An 18666-nucleotide genomic window follows, 5' to 3' on the forward strand; every position below is an offset into this window, starting at 1 on the left:
AAAAATAGGTTTCCACAAAAAAAACCTCCAGAAATCATGGGTCTGTAACATACTTCTTTGCTCCAAACCATCTTTTGAAATTATAATACTGGGCAGCGGCAGCCAGTACCCGGGGAACCGTAGAGTTGCTCTGATCTGTGCTAACAAACATTTCAACTAAACACAATTTAAAAAAAAAATGCACATTGAGTGCATATGAGTAAAACCCAGTAGGGATGTGGTGATATTAGATAAGGCTGTATATATGTGGCCGCACGCTACATTTTTGTGTTCGTGTAGTGTTTGGCCATGCCCACTCCCCATCCGACTCCTTGCCGACTCGGGACAATCTGGGACTATCCCCAAGCCCCACTATGGACAGCTAGCCCCACCTGCACATGGCTAGCTCCGCCTCTATGGCTGGCTAACCCCACCTCCCTGGCTGGATAGCCCTGCCCCCTTTCAAAGCCGCTCCTCTAGAAGAGGGAGCACTCTGGGTAGCCTATTCTGGAAGTTCCCAAACATGGACATAAGAGGGGCATGTTATTATTATTATTTATAGCACCGTCATATTCCACAGCGCTGTACAATGTGGCTTCTGCAGGGGAAGTGATGCATGTGCGTTTGGCTAACATAAAGCAGGACAGTGCATACCTTGCTCATCCACGCACAGAGCATAACGCATGCTTAAAAAAATCTAGTTTGGAAACACTGATGCACATCTATCATAAATAGCATAAATAGCAAGCATATGAGGGATTTCCAAAATAAGGACAAATAAATATATATATTTTTTTAAAAATCCAACTTTTTTTTACATTTTGTTCCATACTAAATGATGGTTTATGTATATATAATTATGATTTTAAAAGAAAGCCCTGAAAAAAATAATAATTTGTATAAGTACACAAAACATGTGGGAAATCATAGTTAAATAAAGACATAACAAAAAAACATGAACATCGCTCTCATCCTGTAGCACAAACATAATAAAATAACCCTGGTCTTGAAGGGGTTAATGTGTTCCTTGTTCTGTATTTTAGGTCCTGCAGACTCCGAGATTACAATATTTAATTTTCTTTGACATTGAACTCCGGTATTCTTTAGAAGCGTAAAACCTGTCTAGCCTGTTAATTCTATTCATCTTTGAACAATATTTCTCAGCGGGGCTGCTAGGACTGAGTGTACTTGTCTCGCGATCTCACACAATGTCACAGTTTCACACTTTAATTCTAGGTTAGTGGATACGTTTATCTGCATTATCCGACTAATGACAGAAATCCACCTATATATACTTTCCAAACAAAAGATAAGACTCTGAAACAAATGCCAAGCCATCACGCGTAGCGACCGGGGCACAGCGTTGTTAGTTTACTTTTTTTTTGTATTGCGGAAAGAAAATTGGAAAGATCCTAGGAAGTTGGAAAATAAGTCATTGATGTGCCACAGACATTGACAAACTGTGTCAGTAACTTTGGAAGAAAGGAGAGATATTTCTGATTCTAAAAAAATAAAATTTGTCTACAACTTCGACAACACTTAGTGGGACGCTTGCCAAGACAGTAGACAAGCAGGACATACTGTAGGATTGTTAAGACTGTCCCAGCAAATTCAGGACTCTTGGCAGCTAAGCACCGTATTTTTTAATGTATCAGTGATCTGTATGCGTTCCCCATTACACAGCTGTCCACAGGTTCTGCAGTCTGTTCATAAACCTAGGGAAATATAGAGGTATTATGGCCCCTGGTGGTTCATGCAAGTTCTACCAGCTTGTCTAACCTGGCTTCTGGCACTCCCACACATCTGGAGTCTTAAAGTGCAGGAAAGAACCTTTGCATCATTACATTTCCCAAACCCTCCATAACGTAAGACCCCTCCACAGAGCTCAGCACGAGATCCACTGACCTAAGAGAAACCCCGAGAAAGGTTCCTCAGAAGTTTACTTTATAGTGTGAGCTACAGCCTCTTCTTAATATAAGAAAGTCAAATTACAAGATTATGGAAACATTTCAGCTAAGTTATGTTACTCTTATTGTTTTGTATTGGCGTGTTATGCAGTCTGTTTTCCAGTAGATGGCAGCATAGAAATTTTGCACTTCAGTTCTTTTGTTGTGTTAGCGTCTCTTGTGTTTATCCCCTTTTACCTTTTGTACCCTTTGGGCTGTTTTAACATCGTGTTTAGATGTCATTTTCTCCTCACTCATTTAGTGAACCCACACACGTTATATATTGTTTTTTTCAGGACAAGAAGGGCTTTCTTCAGTTACCAATGTGATCATATTATCTAATTTCCTATTAAACAAAAAAAAGAAAATATGATGAAAAATTGAAAAAATAAATAAATTCTGACTTTTATTCGAAAAATCTTTTACTCATCCAAAAAAGCTAATGAAAAAACCTGCCAAATAGATTCCACTATTTGTCCTTAGTTTAGAAATACCCAATGTTTTTATGTTTTTTTTGCTTTTTTCTGCAAGTTATTGGGCAATAAGTACAAGTAGCGTTTTGCTATTTCAAAACCATTTTTTTCCCCAAAGCTGGTAATTCTGCCCCATGTGCTATTTCGGGTATCTTTAAAGCTGACCAATGAAATTTAACCCATCAAACCATTTATATTTTTGAAAACTAGACACATCAAGGTATTTCAAATGCTGGTATTTTAACCCTTTCCATACACTAATTCTACAACTACCCTTTGTCAAACTTTGTGGTAGTAATTTATTTTGTGTTTTTTATCACTAAAATTGCGCTTCAGGTATGGCTTTATAGGTCCTGGTATATGTCACTATCAAACAACACCTCAATGTGTGTTCAGCAACATCTCCCGAGTACAGTGATACCCCACATGCATGGGTTTGTCTGGTGTTTGGGCTTAAAAGGCCACATTTCGGAAGTGCTCTTTTTTCCCCATTTTGGTCAGTCTGTGTCTATGCCCTATCTTTGAGCCCGGCCACTCAATTTTGTATTGGATTCTACGATACCCCCAATTCGTATGAAGCCTTGCAGAGCTGCATTTTTTGCACAGATGAAACTAAGATTAGCCTGTACCTGAATGGCATACCACATTATCTGTAAAACATGGCGGAGGCAGTGTGATGGTATAGGCATGCATGGCTTCCAATGGCGCTGGGTCACTAGTCTTAATTAATGATGTGCCAGAAGCAGTCGGATTAATTCTAAAGTGTATAGGGATATATCGTCTGCTCAGATTCACCCTAATTAAGGGAAGGTGATGGACAGCGCTTTACTTTACAGATGGACAATGACCCAAACGAAAGCAACCCAGGAGTTTTTAAGGCAAAGATGTGGAATATTCACCTGATTTCAACCCGATCAAGCATGCATTTCACTTGATGAAGACAAAACTTAAGGCAGAAAGACCCACAAACAAACAACAACTGAAGACAGCTGCATTAAGGGCCTGGCAAAGCACCTCAGAGGAGGAAACCCAGTGTTAAGTGATGTCCGTGCGATCAACATTTCAAGCAGTCATTGCCTGCAAAGGGTTCTGAACAAAGTATTAAAAATGAACATTTTATTTATGATTGTGTTGATTTGTCCAATGACATTTGAACCCCTGAAATAAGGGTACTGTGTATGGAAATTGCTGAAGATTTCATATATTTTTGTTCAACTCCTTGAATTAAAGCTGAAAACCTGCACTTCAATTGCATCTCAGTTGAATCATTTCAAATCTATTGTGGTGGCGTACCGAGCCAAAATTAGTCAGTGTCTAAATATTTCCGGACCTAACTGTACGTGCAGAATAGGCCTCCATTAATTTTACAGCTTGCAAAAACTGGACCATGTCCTAAAAATCTCAGAAACAAATGGATAGATGGAAGGTATGTTTCACGTTCCCAATTATGGCCCCATCACCTTTTGTTTCTGTAAGTCCAGATGTCCTTTTTATCCATTGTACAGAATTTTATAATATGATGGTGCTGTGTGCCACTATGACAGCTTTTGATAGATGCATTCAACATATAGAATAGGAAGTCGTGATGCCCGCTACAATGGTATACACATAAGGTGAGTTCATAATACATATGTAAATACAAGTCCAGGGGCAAAAAAAGCTAGTGAACCCTTTCGAATTACCTGCACGTATGTATACATTTGTCTTAAAACAGTAATGAACACAATCTGTTTTAACTAATAACACGTAAATTATCCACAGTTTTACAGCCCCCCAGTAGTGTGAATGCTTAATGTGTGCGTTCAATAAAGACATGAACGATGGCCACTGTTAGTATATTATCTTAAGCACATTGTGTTTGTCTATACGTGTGCCTTAGATGTAGGTCAGATCACATTTTATGAACAACTAATGCAGAAAACCAGGTTATTCAAAAAGTGTGACTTTCTTGCCACTGGATCATCAGTAAACACCATCATCTGGGTTAGCCGCTGAGCTGCAAAACATTGCATTTGGGAAGTGCATTCCAATGTTTAAAAAAACCCTTTTGATTTGTTTTGTATATTCTCTGTCTGGCACTTAATGGATAATAATATCTCTGCTTTTGTATCCTTGTCTGCGGTACAAACTATTGTTAGCTTTTCTGTAGTATGTGTTGAATAGCCAAAGCATTTCTGTTGAATTATATTGATGTTATTAATTTCTGTATTGCTGCAGACTGCCAGGAAGGCAAGTGTCTTGCTTCACACTTGGAACAATGTAAAACAAAGATAAATACAGGTAAATAAAAGAAGTAGGATTGGGAAATCTCCCAAATACATATGTTTTTCCCCTAAAGGGGAGTTCTGCTCCTTGATTTCACTGTACTTCACAAAGGGCCAACCCAATGGGCTTCAACTGCAGGAAGAGCTTGGCTGGCCCAATGTATAATGTATAGCTAAATCATGAGATTTTTCCAGGCTTTTCCTCGACCACTGAACTATGCATTATACAGGGCCAGCTCAGTCCTTCTTGCTGGAGAAACCTGTCAACGTTGGCCTTTCATAATAAATGGTGAAGTGAGGGAGTTAAACCGCTACTCTTCCTTTGGTGAATAAACCCCCTAATCCGGTACAAGCTGTTCTTATTAGAACATAGCACAGTGTTGGAATGCAGTACACATTTTGGTAGTTTGGTTTGCAGCTATTAGGCAGAAGGAACCAAAAGCCATGGCATGGGAAGGGATAAACCTACTTACCCATAACATCTTGGTGCAAAAGTGGGACAAACAAGAATTTTCTAGTCGGTATAAACCTGCTAAAACTTGCTTATAACTTCTTTATTTACATACACAGTCCGAGTTTAACAGTGTCTCTTTCATATCACACGTTAGGTGAAATTATTATTTTCACATGTAACGTAAATATTTAATCAATTCTCATTTAATAGCGATACCAAGGAATGTCAGTCAACTGTGACAATTACCCCACCTAGTGGAAATAAAGGGTACTACAGTTGGACCTGGTATTGCCTGATGATTCAGATGGAGCAATGAGCAAATTATGTTCCTACTGCCCCCAAAAATGAAAACTAAATAAAAAAAAAAGGTCTCATAAAGGGCTTCCAAAATATAGATATTATGCATATTTGCATTACTAAATTTTGTTATTACAGTCGATCTACCACCGCATAAAGCAATATGTGCCCTTGTTCCTTTTGAGAGACCACAACTTGAATAGGCTGGTTGAAGAAATTGGGTATTTGGAGTCCACTATCTCATATACCCCAGTCAAGGTCAAAGCAAGGATACATTTATTTTATACATTAAGGGGACGGTGGTGAGTCACACAAGCTTTTTATAAGGGTTTTCACACATACATTAAAGGAAAGCCCGAATGTCTACGTTCCGATGTTGGCTACTTGTGGGGTAGAAGGGCTTACTGCGTTTTAAAGTCATCAATAATTTTATAAAGGTTTAACTCCTAGTTCCCCAGGTGGGCGTCTAACTCCAGGACCTGAGGCCTGCATGCAGACCAGGACCTTCTGTGTTTCTTAACAGAGAAAAGTGCCTGGATTGATTATTATTATTATTTAACAGTATAAAATCTTTGTTAAGGGGCAATGCATATTTTTTTTATTCATATGGTCATTTAGGCAATGAAAATCAAAAGAAACAAAAAAATGGTACATGCAACATTTAATGACATTTATATGCCTGAAAAGAAAGGTATGAAAAGAAGATATTGCTCAATTCCATTTATCAACTAGGAGATGTATATACAGAGATTTCCCCAATTTGCAAATAAATGTTCAAATGTTGCCTGAAGATTATAAATAGATGTATGAAGACATTAATGTTTTGAAAATATAGAAAACAAAAAATGTAAAAAATAATAAAAAATTGCTGATTTAGGTAGTAAACGTGATGTAAATGAACTTTAAATATTGCAGGAATTATATATAGTTTCCATGATCCTTTACTATGTGGCTAATGGTTTATTAACACTTCTAATGCTGCCATTCTGCCTTCACAGAGGAACCCCCCCCCAAAAAAAAATACTAAGTAAAGCATTTTTAACAGCCAGTATATTTCAGTATTAAGCTAACATTTCATTACAAAAATTAATACAATTGAAAAGAGAGTGACCGCATAGCTGTCCTTTACAGATCATTTTACTGTAAAATAGTCACATATAATAGTTACATATTTAGAAGAACATATTAGAGAGTCACAACATAACAAAAGTAATCAATCTCTAACACACTAAATTATACAAACACTGCAAAACTGTACATACATATGAACATGCTTAGGTCAGTTAATTATGGACAATCAGTGAAATGTACTGCGTTTTTTTTTAATGGGTCATTTTGACTTCTAAAGCTTCATACAGCCATACGTACTCAATAATTAACACAAATATATATAAGGAAAGAAAATAACTAACTGAAGTCCCAATATTTAGGTTGTGTATGGCTACCAGCGGCCCTATATACAAGAAGAACCTTTTTTGGCATACTTCACTAAAGCCCAATATTAGCTGTAAAGAGGATATACTGATCTCTATGATGAAATGAAATACTGATATGACTATCTTTGATTTACACCAAAAGCCCCCCATACCTGGGATACATACGGGCCATTATGCCGGTAATTTAGGCCTAATTAATCTTACTGAGCAAGTATTGCATCCAATATTTCATAGTGTGATTTAGAATAACGCACATATTGTGCAAATATTCTAACAAGGTTATTCAAGAAATTATTTTTTTAACTGCATTTACCAACTTTGGGCAGTTTGTGGTCAAAAAGAACGTGGCATCTGCTTTAGGAAGACAGGGTCTTTATTGCCAGAATGCTGCTTCTTCGGGGGGTCAAGGAAGCCACATAAAGCAGCTGTTTTAAGATGAATACGTGATTTCACTTTGGCATGTTCGGGGAATGTTCTTTGCAAGTCTCAATTTTATTATTTTAGAATATTAAGTAGATTTGTTAATGTTAGCTTAGTTATTCACACAAGTGATGAATTTAAAAAGGTCAGACTGGGGGAAAAGATGTGTTTGCTGGAGCATCGTCTGAATGGCATAGCATATGAACGATCCAATGTAAGATATCTGAATCAGTCATACCATGAAGCCACGGAGACATCCTCCACAATGATAATACTGTGCATCTCTTGGCCATGTTGTCATTTAAGTAATGGGCTAGATATTTGGAATGACATCTATGTGTTTGGACATGTTGTAGAAACAGAGTAACGGTAGAAGCGCAGCCGGTAGACAAGGTTTATGAAGTCAGGGCTACTGGCTTTCCTGTAACCTATCGGGCTATGATAAACCATGTAATAGTTACGATAAGCCATGTAATAGTTTCATCTTTGAAACAGTATTTCCTAGAGCCCCATAACAGGCTGCCTTCACATTCCCCCTGATAAGAGGGAATGCTGGAGGTCTAGGCCTGGTCTTCATAAACCTCAGACCTCCTGTGTATGAAGGGATTGGGGGATATTCCAGCCTCACAACTTGGTCATTGAACTGGTTCTCGGTGCATCATAAAGCGTACGTACGTCATGGTGAACAATCCGTCATTTTTGGGCAGCGCATAACATCTTTTGTAGCCACACTGTGAACCTGACCCATGTGAAATGTTAACTGAAACAGGCCAGATTGATGCTTCTCACACCTTTTGATCATGAAGAAAAAAAACAAGCAAACGTATCCTTTCAGTCCCTCAACAAGAGTCTCATGAACCCGTGGCCAGGCGGAAGGTATATTCGCTAAAAATCTAAACGCAGGGCGAGCAGCCTTACTGCTTTGTTTTTAACTCTTCTGATGAGTCCATTCCATCAGCGGTCTTCAAAAACAAATCAACAGAAAGCTCCTTTCCAAGAGCTTCTGCGAAAGTACAGGGATTGTATTATTAGTTCCAAATAACGGATGATGAAAAATGGTTCTATGCATGAATTCAGCATATACAGATGCCATTGGATTGGGAATTGAGGAACAGATTACCCCCCAATGGGATCGCCCCATGTCCTAATGCACTAATTCAGGCTGATTCTCCACAAATGGAAGCACCCCGCTGACGTAGTATGCTATACCCAGGGAAAGCAAGGCGATGACGATGAGGAGAAGAAGCACTCTCCAGAACCCCAGATCTTCCACAAACTCCTGCCAGGTGGTGCGGAAACTGGAGAGGACTCCTTCCCCCTGCTGCAAGTTTGGATTTAGGAGGGAGTGACTTTCCATTGCACTGTAAAAGAAGAGAATATGTTAGTGTACATCGACAAATCTTATCTAAGGGCACAAGTTAAGATGACATCCAAATGAAACAAACAATATACCATATTTGCTCGATTATAAGCCGACCCCCCAAAATAATATATTAATTTAGGGAAAAAAAGAAAAAGCCTGAATATAAGACTACCCTATAAGAAAAATGTTTTACACCTGCAGGTCTCCTGCAGCACTGCAGGGGATCTGGATCTCTATTTGAGATGGGGTTATAAAATGAGGGGTATTTGCTCTGAAAAAACCCTCATCTTATATTCGATAAAATTTATTAAACTAATGGATAATGAAATTCATTGGCAACAATTTTCCCTTTCAATTATTATCGATTAGTTGTTGCAGCCCTAGCCTCATCTGATTTTTTTGGAATAACCCTTCTTTATCTGCAGACCTTGAGGCCACCATTGTCAGTCATGTGATATTTTGGGCGTCTCTCCCTCCCCAAACACCACATTGAGCTGATTCTTTATGGTAACACTAACGGAGTCTCGTCCTCCATTGATTTTCAGTAGTCACAGTGTTCAGCTGTGTGATTAAGACCGAGGTATTCTATGGTTTCCTACAGAGAATACAATAAGGATTTGGGCTGTTTGTCTGGTAGACAAGGCCAAGATAATAGGGCTTAAACACATACAAATAGCTAATATGCCATTAGTAGCCTGAAAACTACTAATAAAATAATATTTTTGAAAATGTATTTTCAATGTATTACTAGAAAGAAAAAAAACAGTGGGAGTTCTTCTTTTAAGTAAGAACAAGTAAAACATTTTTTGTGTATGAGGACAGGCCACAGAGATAACATTCTGACATTTCATGAATCATTTTGTGTCTGCCAACCCGCAAGCCTCCAGTCTGTGTATACAGAAATGTCATTTCAGGTCCCTTAAGTGGATGTTGTTGCTGCACAGAATAAAACCATTCTTTATCCTGCTGTAAACAGACATTGGTTTATAATTAATATGGTGATGCAGGCCCCCGTACTGCGAGATCGGGCCATCAACAAATTAACCAAACACTGCTGATAGCCTGGAGAACACTTAAATGATTTCATAGCTCGGTACAGTATGTCCTAAGCAAACAATTCAAACCGACGAGTAACGAGGCCGGACGCTGCAAAACAATCACGGAACCTGCCCTACTGATAAAAGAGAAAATGAACATAATAAAGATCCCAGACAACGTTCAGTTATAAAGAGGAAAATAAAGATATATATATATATATATATATACATACATACATATATCGTTCTAATTCAAAGTAAATGGACCAAAACGGCTGTGCCTAAGAAAGTGGATCAGCGTATCTTCACCAACAAGCTAATATGTAACCAAGAAAAGCAAAGGTCACTTTTCACGGTGAATACCAAGTAACGTTAATTTTCCATTACGTTTCTAAGTAGCTGCATTTATTTTGCATTTAAGGGGCAAGGAGACGTACTTGAAATTGGTGCCCATATTTTATCTGTTAAAATTGTCAAGCGGGTATTTATACATGTATTTTACTACGGGGTGCCGACTGTCTGACAGACACATTGTAGCCGCTGATAGGGACGTTGTTTGATGGGTGATTTCACTTCCAGCTCGTTGGTTGGTAAGTGTCTGGAATGTGACGGAATCCCCAATATTTATGCCTATATTTAGTATGTGCTGGGGGTGCACTAATACAATAAAAAGAAGAAAACCATATCCACAACGCACATATCCCAGCAAGCTGTCTCTTGTTAATAACTCATAACTATTTATACACGGCTCTGCTCATTAGTTCTGCTTCAAATCTCAGAACGCTTTCTAGTATTTTTCCTAGAAACCCCCAGTCACATTAGGATAATTACTGTGCACGGAAGTATCGCCAGTTACATTAATGTTTCTACAAGACAGAAACTGCCGCTGAAAAATAAATAAAAATAGTAATACATATTAAAAATGTAGAATTATACAGAGCCTAGTGATGTCATCATGACAGGGGTACAGTGCCTAAGATTTAAAAAGTAAAATATCAGTAATATTTTTTTTTTAAATAAAAAGTATAAAAAAAGTGCCCAAAGTGTTATACCTCTCCCACTTTTTTAAACCCAATCCAAATGTGCTAAAAAAATAATTTATTGAACTTGGAAGATGCTTCTGAACAAGATTTTTTTTCCTCATTGTACCCACACAAATAAATATACCACAAGAGCTTTTTTTAGATGCCATTATTTTGCTCATGCCATCTTATTTACTATAAAAAAAAATCTGCTGAAAATTCTAACTTTTTCTGCCTTTCATTTGAAAATAGCCTTTTGTCTTTAGTTTAGAAATACTCAATGTTTTTATATTGTTTTTCCAAGTTGCAGGGCAATAAGTACAAGTAGCGCATATATATATATATATATATATATATATATATATATATATATATATATATATATATATAAAATCAACAATGAATAGAATCAGTGATGAACTAACAATCCCAATATTTACAGCTATGCATGCACAGGATCCACGCTATCGTACTCAATACAAGGAAGCGGCCATGGCGTCAATGCACAATATGCACAATATGTTTTTACTAGCGCATATATTGGTTTCCCCACATTTTTCTTTTTTCTGTACCCAGTTTATTCTTCAAAATAGACAAACATTTAAAAAAAATATTTATCAGTTTTAATGTTATTGGTAATTTTGTTTTTTCCCCTTTAGCAATAGCTCTATAGAACCTACAGGAGCTTTATAAATAAAATGTAATTTAAAGAAACGTTATGCAAATGTATTAAGCTTTTCTTCTCTATGCTGCTGGTATAGAAATAATGCATATTTACACAGGCCCTGTGGGTATTAACAGTCAATTAAGTTGTTTTCTGCAAAGGGAAAAAAAGAACATGTTCCAATCAGCAACATTATGTCAAGTCAAGACATGCCTATTGCTAAGCACCACGGCCCAGGGGTGGATCTAGAACCCAGCTCTTCTACCGATTGTTTTGCTTCCATGGAGAATCCACGTGACCAAACATTAGAGATATCAACAGATTATTAAGCAATATAAATGAGGTATCACAATCAATCAGTAATGAAGATAAATTGCTCCCAACGTACCAGTCTTCCTCGGGGGATCCTTCGGACAGAGTGTTGTGTCCCTTTTCCATTAGAAGCTCAGAGCATTGGACATACCTTTCGCTCTCGGCTGTCTGCATGGCTTCTAGCTTAGAGTGAGTGCCTCTGTTGAAGCCTTTCACTTCTTGCTCCTCCAGAGATTCCAGCATTCGGATGACTTCTTTGTTCACTCCCCTGCGCTTTGCCAGGACAAGTGGAGTGGCGCCTTGGTGATTGCTGCAGGTTACGTAAACAGGCGTTCAGGTTAAACAGACATAGAGCAGAAATGATGGCTAACGTTATGCCTGACTGCACAGGATGAATGAAGCGATAAACTGACGAACTGCTGTCTCTGCTGTAGGTGGTTTCTGGTCTACTAATTTGATTCTAAGACGTTCCTTTATTACACCCAAGTACTCTTACCGCACTACTGTACATCTGAAACATTTACAAAAAAAACCTAACTTTTAACCCATACTGATATCTAGAAAGTATATACGGTGACCTCCTCTCCCCCGATTGGAGCATCAAGGAAAGGGCGTCACCCGTCGCGCCGCCATATTGCTCTGAGTTAGAGCCAAAGGACAGCGTTTTCTGTGACATTCTATCCCCTATTGTTGGAGCGGGGAGAGGATGTCACTGCAAGTGAAACAATTTTGGCGGAAGTTCCCGCCGGGTTATGTTCGCGGAGGTGCAGACAAAGATAGAAGATAAAAGATGAAAAAGAATTCAGGAAGCGGCCAAAGAGGTTTATGAAGTAATAGTTTGAGACATAGAAAAAACAAACATAAAACTATAACGGGCTGTCAATGATTTCTATGTATAATAGCTAATCTATTAAGGGTACATCACACACTAGTACGCTGGTTCCAAGGTCTGTGGATATCTAGCAAAGCAACACTTTCATTTAAAGTTCCTTGCAATTTCTTAACACTCATTCGAATCAAAATCAAGACCTCGTCTTACTGCTCTGTGGCTTGGATCTTATTTTAATCTGTTAACACCATTACCAAGGTTTACTTAGTGTACAGAGCTGCGAAGTGTAGGATTCGCTTCCACTTGCTTCATGGATTAGTACAGCAAGTGCACTGAGAGCAGTCCTTTACACCATGCTAACGAACCACTAAATGTTCTGCACTAGTAGTAACTATGGACATGCCTTAATGTTAATTAATTGGAAACGGATATAGGTTATAGTGTGTTTGATTACCAAATATCACCAAACTGATCACCAGTGGATCGCCTTGGGCACCCCATATGGTTTAAAGTATTTTTTTGGCTAAAATCATCCCACGTATCTCTGCTTCAGCGCGGACTTCATACTCACCAAATGTCAATCTTAAGTCCATTAGATACAAGGAACTGTATAGTGTCCACGTGGCCACACATATGCAAGGCTGTGTTCCCCTGGTAGTCCGTAGCCAGCAGGTCGGCACCAAACTTGTGCAAGAGCTGGCAGATGTCTACGTTCCCTCTGGCGGCAGCCAGGTGAAGACCGGTGCGTCCCCGGATGTCGCGGATATTTGGGTCAAAACCGCTCTCCAGCAGGCGTTTGGAGTAGTTGAAGTCACCATCGATACATGCTTGAAGCAGCGGCACATTGGTCAGAGAGGAGTCGTTGACAAAAATGTAGGACATTGTTGGGTCTTTAAAGACAAGACTGCAAGTAAAAATATTCCATAAGGAGACATTTAATAACTCCGAACATCCCACACTTATGTTCTCCGCATTCTGAAGGATTATGTTAAATATAGGCAGTTTTAGTGAAAACAATTAAATAATGCATGGCATAGGCATATGGCGGTCCTGGACATAACACAAGACTAAGGAGTGAAGATCTGGGGTTTTTAGAGAAGAAATAACGGTCAGACTAGACGGGCTGAATGGTTCTTATCTACCATCAAACGCTACATTATGATTATTAATTAGTCCCCACTAATGGAGCCGAATACCTGCCGGTTCTTTAAATGTGAAGATCTTAAATGATTAAATAGGAAGGAACTGTTACCTCTGTGGCTTAGAATATTATTACATACAAAAAGTACATTGTGTTTTCTGTTTTGCAATAATTGTATTTCTGATGGAGATAAAGAATTGGACTTTTTTAGTAACATCTATTAGCTTCCACTCTTCTAATGGAGAACGATAAAGAAAATCATAAGAATCCTGAGAACAGGAGGTGTATTCATGAGCCGTGTGTGAACCGGAAAAGCAATAGTGCATACTGTCATATATATTTTAGACATTATGCTTGTGTGTTTATTGTGATAATTTAAAATATAATTTATATTTTTTGTACTACCTGACCCGGGAAGCAGTTAAAGCCCTGTGGTGTAACTGGGTTTTTGGGGCAAGGCAGCACTTTTAGACATCGGACGCGGGCGAGTGGCACTGCCATCCACATTCTTAAAGCCTTCAACGTTCAGATCCATTCTATCGTTTAATACAAACACCAATGGATGCTAACAGAAAGCAGACAGCGGTTATGTTCATGTGCCCTCGGGAAGCAGACATCTGCCGCTGCGATGGGCTCATTGCAGACATCCAATGTATTCTCTGATGCCAAACTGTGTTAATCATCTGCTCAAACCCATATGGACCTGCTCCATAGAGTGCAAGCTCCTAGGGGCAATGTGCTCCAAGATGTGTGATTAGAAACAACTCCTATCAGTCAGATCCTGCGGCTGTAACTAAACCAGCAGCGAATATTTCCATCTATATCACATTTATTTGCATCGATTTCTTTGTTTCTATTTTTATCTGATTATCACATCTTTATTCACATCTCGATCATCCTAATCCCCACCAGATCTCCCTGCGAGAATTTAGTAACGCATAGCCCCGGATTACTAACATATTCTCTGCCGGTTGTCACCGCCCAAACAGGAACTGGCACTCCAGCTGTTGTGCACTACAATCCCCATCATGCACAGCATACTATTGTCTGGCTGAGCGTGATGGTGTTTGCAGTCCATAGCAGCGGGCGTGCTGTGGACTGCTTATACATGGCCCCCGCACCCCATCTGTTCTTAGACACCCCAGTTCTGCGGGCTGCAGGGCCCGACTCCAGTCACTGCCCTGAGGCCCATCGCTGAGGATCAGGTAGCGGCGGCTGATCCCCAGGTCCGCTCCCTCTACCCAAGACATTAAAAGCCTTATATATTACACAGCAGGCACTCACCTACCTCCGCAAGCAGGGACCCCGAAAGCGCCGGAAATACCGCAGAAGGGTCGAGCACCGATATAATAATAATAATAATGGACAGTGATACCAGAGAGTGTGCAGCTCGAACAGCGACACCGCCCTGTGACCGGGGAGTACTGCGCCAGTAGGAGGAATACAAAGGCTGACATCTACTGTCCGGTACCTGGTACTGCACCCAGAACATGCAGACGGAGACTACAGGTATTCACAGGAGGAATGCAATGCCTGACATCTACTGGACGGTATCAGGTACTGCAGCCAGAATAACAGCACAAAATGACCAAAAGGTGTAAAGTTCTCTGTTTCTGTATCCAATGGGCTTCTTTTTGCAAGAGCCTGTGGATTGTATCACCTTTTCTCCAGGATAATGTATAATCAATACCTAAAAAAACTAAAATTGTATAATCCACCTTTAGGACATGTACTAAAGTGCAGGGCAACCGAGTGAGCAATGTTCTTCGCCTACATAAGACCTCTATGTTCAAGTATCTCATAGTCTCCCGTATGTCTTAGACGCCACATCCGCATGAAATAAGATAATTTATTTGAATAATTCATAAAGGACTTAATAGTAAAAGATTCTCTTTTGTTTACCAAACACATGATTATTGGGCATATTCCCAAGAGCAGCCAGGGGGGAAGCTGCAGGAGCAGGAGAGGTAAGCGGGAGATGGGGTATGATTATCTATATATCTATGACAAAGGGTGCTACATTGGGGAAACGGGCTTTAAGCTGCATCTCAGAATGAACCTCCACAGAAGCTCTATCAAAAACCATGAGGAAGACAAATATTGCATCCTGGTAGAACATCATTTCACCCAAAATAATCACTAAAGTACTCAAAGGAAATTTCCGAGACTCAGGAAAGGAAAACATTTGAGATGAAAATGATAATGTATTTCAACACCATAAAAGAGGGTCTTAATGTGGATTCTGGTTTCCTGACACACTACCAGAACTTCATATGAACTTCATCTTAATGTCTAATGCTTTGTTATAATGTCTAATGTTTTGTCTCTGATGTGTTAATGTTTTAATTGGTTATCTTATGTTTATTTGTTCTGTCCTTTGGTTAGCTCTCAACCACTCTGCGTTTTTCACCTCCAGGCCCATCATTTATGACACCCCACTGACCCCCCCCCATTCTCTAATACCATCACTTGTTTTCAGTAGTAACCTCTGTCATGTTGATCAGTATTGCTTCAGACCTGAGGGAGAGGATCGAAAACTTATCTTTTAAATATTATGTTAGTCCAATAAAAAAAGTTATCACCGCATACTCAATACTCTATTTTTGTTTTGACATTGTATTGTGTGTGTGAGCATGCATGTGCACTTGTGTGTGTGTTTGAGCATGCATGTGTACTTGTGCGTGTGTGATCATGGATGTGTACTTGTGCGTGTGTATGAGCATGGATGTGTAATTGTGTAAGTGGGGTGAGATAGAGTGTGTGTTAGAAAGTATGAGTAAGTTTGTGTAATTTGTGTAAGTGTGTTTAAATATGTTGTATGTTGGAAGGGGGCAAGGGGCAAAGAAGGCACAGACCAGTAGGGACAATAATGACACAGACCAGCTGTTAATGTTGGGGGGCCTGGGGCAATTTTTTGCATCAGGGCCTGGTGGTTTCTAGTTACACCCCTGTTGAGGCCCAAGGCTCTTGTCTCCTTTACATACCTCTCAAGTGTCCCTTTTTTGTAGGATAAGTCCCTTCAGAGCTGGTATCCTGCTATGCTTCTGCAGTGTCCCACTTTTCATTGGCTAATTTAGTTCAGGCTATGGCGCACTCTATGCGTGGTCCACATCAATAGAACAATGGTGTGTGTGTGTAGACAATAGCACACAGGTTTTTAAAATTGCTAAAAACTCAGTGGGCCCCTACATTAAGATCAGTGGATCTTAATGAAGTGCTGGCATATTGTAACTTTTGTCATGTTTATCAAATGTGTAATATATTACAACACCCTGACAAATAGAATACACATTTTATTACAAAACAGTTTATACAAAAGTGTTATGATCTACACTGCAGAAATAGACACATTGTTTTACTGAAATATGCGGCCTGGTTTGAGGGCCTATCATTTTTGTTTTTACAGAAAATATTTATTATCTGTGCTTTAACTATATATTACATGTTTATATCATATAAATGTGCTTAGGTGAGAAAGGGATGAAAAACAATATATAAGAATCCAAATTTTACATATAATACTATAGCAATGTACATTCCGGACATAACATACAATACTTAAGGTGAAATACTACAAATTAAGGTCAGTGAAACCATCAAATATCACATTTTCTTCTTTTGTTGAGAGAAAGTGTCCCTTTTTCATATGTGCTCTGACCTGTAGGAAAAGTCATGACATACGGAGATTAGTAAGAAGCTGGAAGGAATGCGATGGTCAGAGGTTTGAGGGGAAAGGTCACCTGAGGGGTGACAAATGACCCAACTTTTGGGAGGAAGAAAGTCTAAGAACGCAGCCAATAGATCACATTTTTAGGGGTGATATGAGAGGCAAAAGTCATGGCCCCAACCAGTAACGTATTCCCAGTCAGCCTAGGCCTAGGGCGGCAGTACAAAACCGTGGGACAGATTGCCACCTTGGGTGATCTGCCCCTTCGCTGCGGTGCTATAAACGATCCATTTATAGAACCACATACCGCATGAATTATTATAGTTTTACTTAAATGGGAAATCCTCTCATTTGAACTTACCGTATATCATTTTGAATTATGTTTTTTTTCTTACCTTTTCTGATTTTTTACTTGATTTATTTGAGATCGTTCTAGTTTTTTCAGCCTGCTAAAAGAGAATTCCACGTTGAGCTCTTGGAACAGATGTATATGGATCACAAATAAGCTCAGCTAATACAGTTTTTTTTTTGCAAACACTAGACATGTGCAAGCAACAAACCTCCCCCTGCCCATTTGGTGCGGATAAATGAGAAAGCGAAAGTATCGCAATTTTGCCCTAGGGTAAACTTCGGTTAAAATGGCGGGGCTTTCCTTGACATCCTCTCCGTCCGCGGAGATATGAATGAAGATAGAAGATAAAGGAGAGAAGATGAAAGACAGAAGGTAGAAGATGGAGAATAAGAAGATGTGGAAGCGGAAGTGGTCAACAGAGAAGGTAGAGAAACCTTTAGAGAGCACGAGAGAGACAGAACAAGAGTGATAGAGCGAGTGTGAAAAAATCTGTTAAAATCGAGAGAGAAAAATGACAGCTGTTGCTGTGTTTGGCCAGGAACTCCAGTCACTTGTTGTCCACTTTACTCTACATTTTTATTTGTTTTTTTTTTTAAAATCTGGTTTCTTTTGTTATAAGACAGCACATTACTTACAATCTCCAAGGCTTCTTTGATAGATGTCACCGGCTGCTCACACACCATCTTCTTTAAACAAGAACTGAGCAGGAATGCCTGCGTCGAAAAACAGAAGAGATGGAAAACATTTGGCACAAAAATGAACCGGCAGATATTTAGATTTTTCATGGCTCAATAAAATATTTTTTTGCAAGCTGTTGTTAACAGGTACAAATAAAAAATATGTATGTAGATCTCTTGTGCACGTCCCTACTCATTGTGGAGGCTTCCATTGCACCCCATCAGAAACCAGACTGAATTGAAGAATGAGGGAATTTGTCACAAGGGCTAAATTCTTAGGAAAAAAAAAATCAGTGTAATATTGCTAAGCACAATTTTTGTACAGTTCAAAGT

General features: G+C 39.1%; 2 protein-coding genes across 4 annotated transcripts in view; both read right to left on the reverse strand.

Moving 5' to 3' along the window:
- Nucleotides 1-7907: 7907 nt before the first annotated feature.
- Nucleotides 7908-15037, reverse strand: ANKRD46 (ankyrin repeat domain 46). 2 transcript variants are annotated; one of them, XM_053466965.1, is made up of 4 exons: nucleotides 14926-15037; nucleotides 13068-13400; nucleotides 11744-11977; nucleotides 7908-8630 (listed from the first exon to the last, which is right to left on the reverse strand). In XM_053466965.1, exons 2-4 carry the CDS (start codon nucleotides 13376-13378, stop codon nucleotides 8414-8416), a joined length of 762 nt encoding a protein of 253 aa, XP_053322940.1. In that variant the 5' UTR covers nucleotides 13379-13400; nucleotides 14926-15037; the 3' UTR covers nucleotides 7908-8413. The 2 variants fall into 2 exon arrangements, with proteins under 2 accessions (XP_053322940.1, XP_053322941.1); XM_053466966.1 differs by having other exon boundaries at nucleotides 14922-15031.
- Nucleotides 15038-16928: 1891 nt separating this feature from the next.
- SNX31 (sorting nexin 31) overlaps nucleotides 16929-18666 on the reverse strand; it is a 14738-nt gene continuing 13000 nt past the window's right edge. The window contains exons 12-14 of one of the 2 annotated variants that reach the window (XM_053466892.1): nucleotides 18292-18369; nucleotides 17700-17750; nucleotides 16929-17295 (exon numbers count right to left, since the gene is read on the reverse strand). In XM_053466892.1, coding sequence (XP_053322867.1) covers nucleotides 17209-17295; nucleotides 17700-17750; nucleotides 18292-18369 — 216 coding nt within the window. In that variant the 3' untranslated portion in view covers nucleotides 16929-17208. Of the gene's footprint in view, nucleotides 17296-17699; nucleotides 17754-18291; nucleotides 18370-18666 lie in introns of both variants that reach the window. The other variant, XM_053466891.1, reaches the window with a different exon arrangement.

Source organism: Spea bombifrons, chromosome 5 (genome assembly GCF_027358695.1).
Source record: "Spea bombifrons isolate aSpeBom1 chromosome 5, aSpeBom1.2.pri, whole genome shotgun sequence".
Lineage (NCBI taxonomy): Eukaryota > Metazoa > Chordata > Amphibia > Anura > Pelobatidae > Spea > Spea bombifrons.

What these genes read in the sequence shown, in the direction of transcription:
- ANKRD46 (XM_053466965.1), bottom strand. Translation starts at nt 13,378, where the DNA reads ATGTCCTACATTTTTGTCAACGACTCCTCTCTGACCAATGTGCCGCTG. An exon ending in GGACTTAAGATTGACATTTG is followed by an intron (nt 11,978 to 13,067) that starts GTGAGTATGAAG and finishes CGTAACCTGCAG; the next exon opens with CAATCACCAAGGCGCCACTC. An exon ending in GGATCCCCCGAGGAAGACTG is followed by an intron (nt 8,631 to 11,743) that starts GTACGTTGGGAG and finishes CTTCTTTTACAG; the next exon opens with TGCAATGGAAAGTCACTCCC.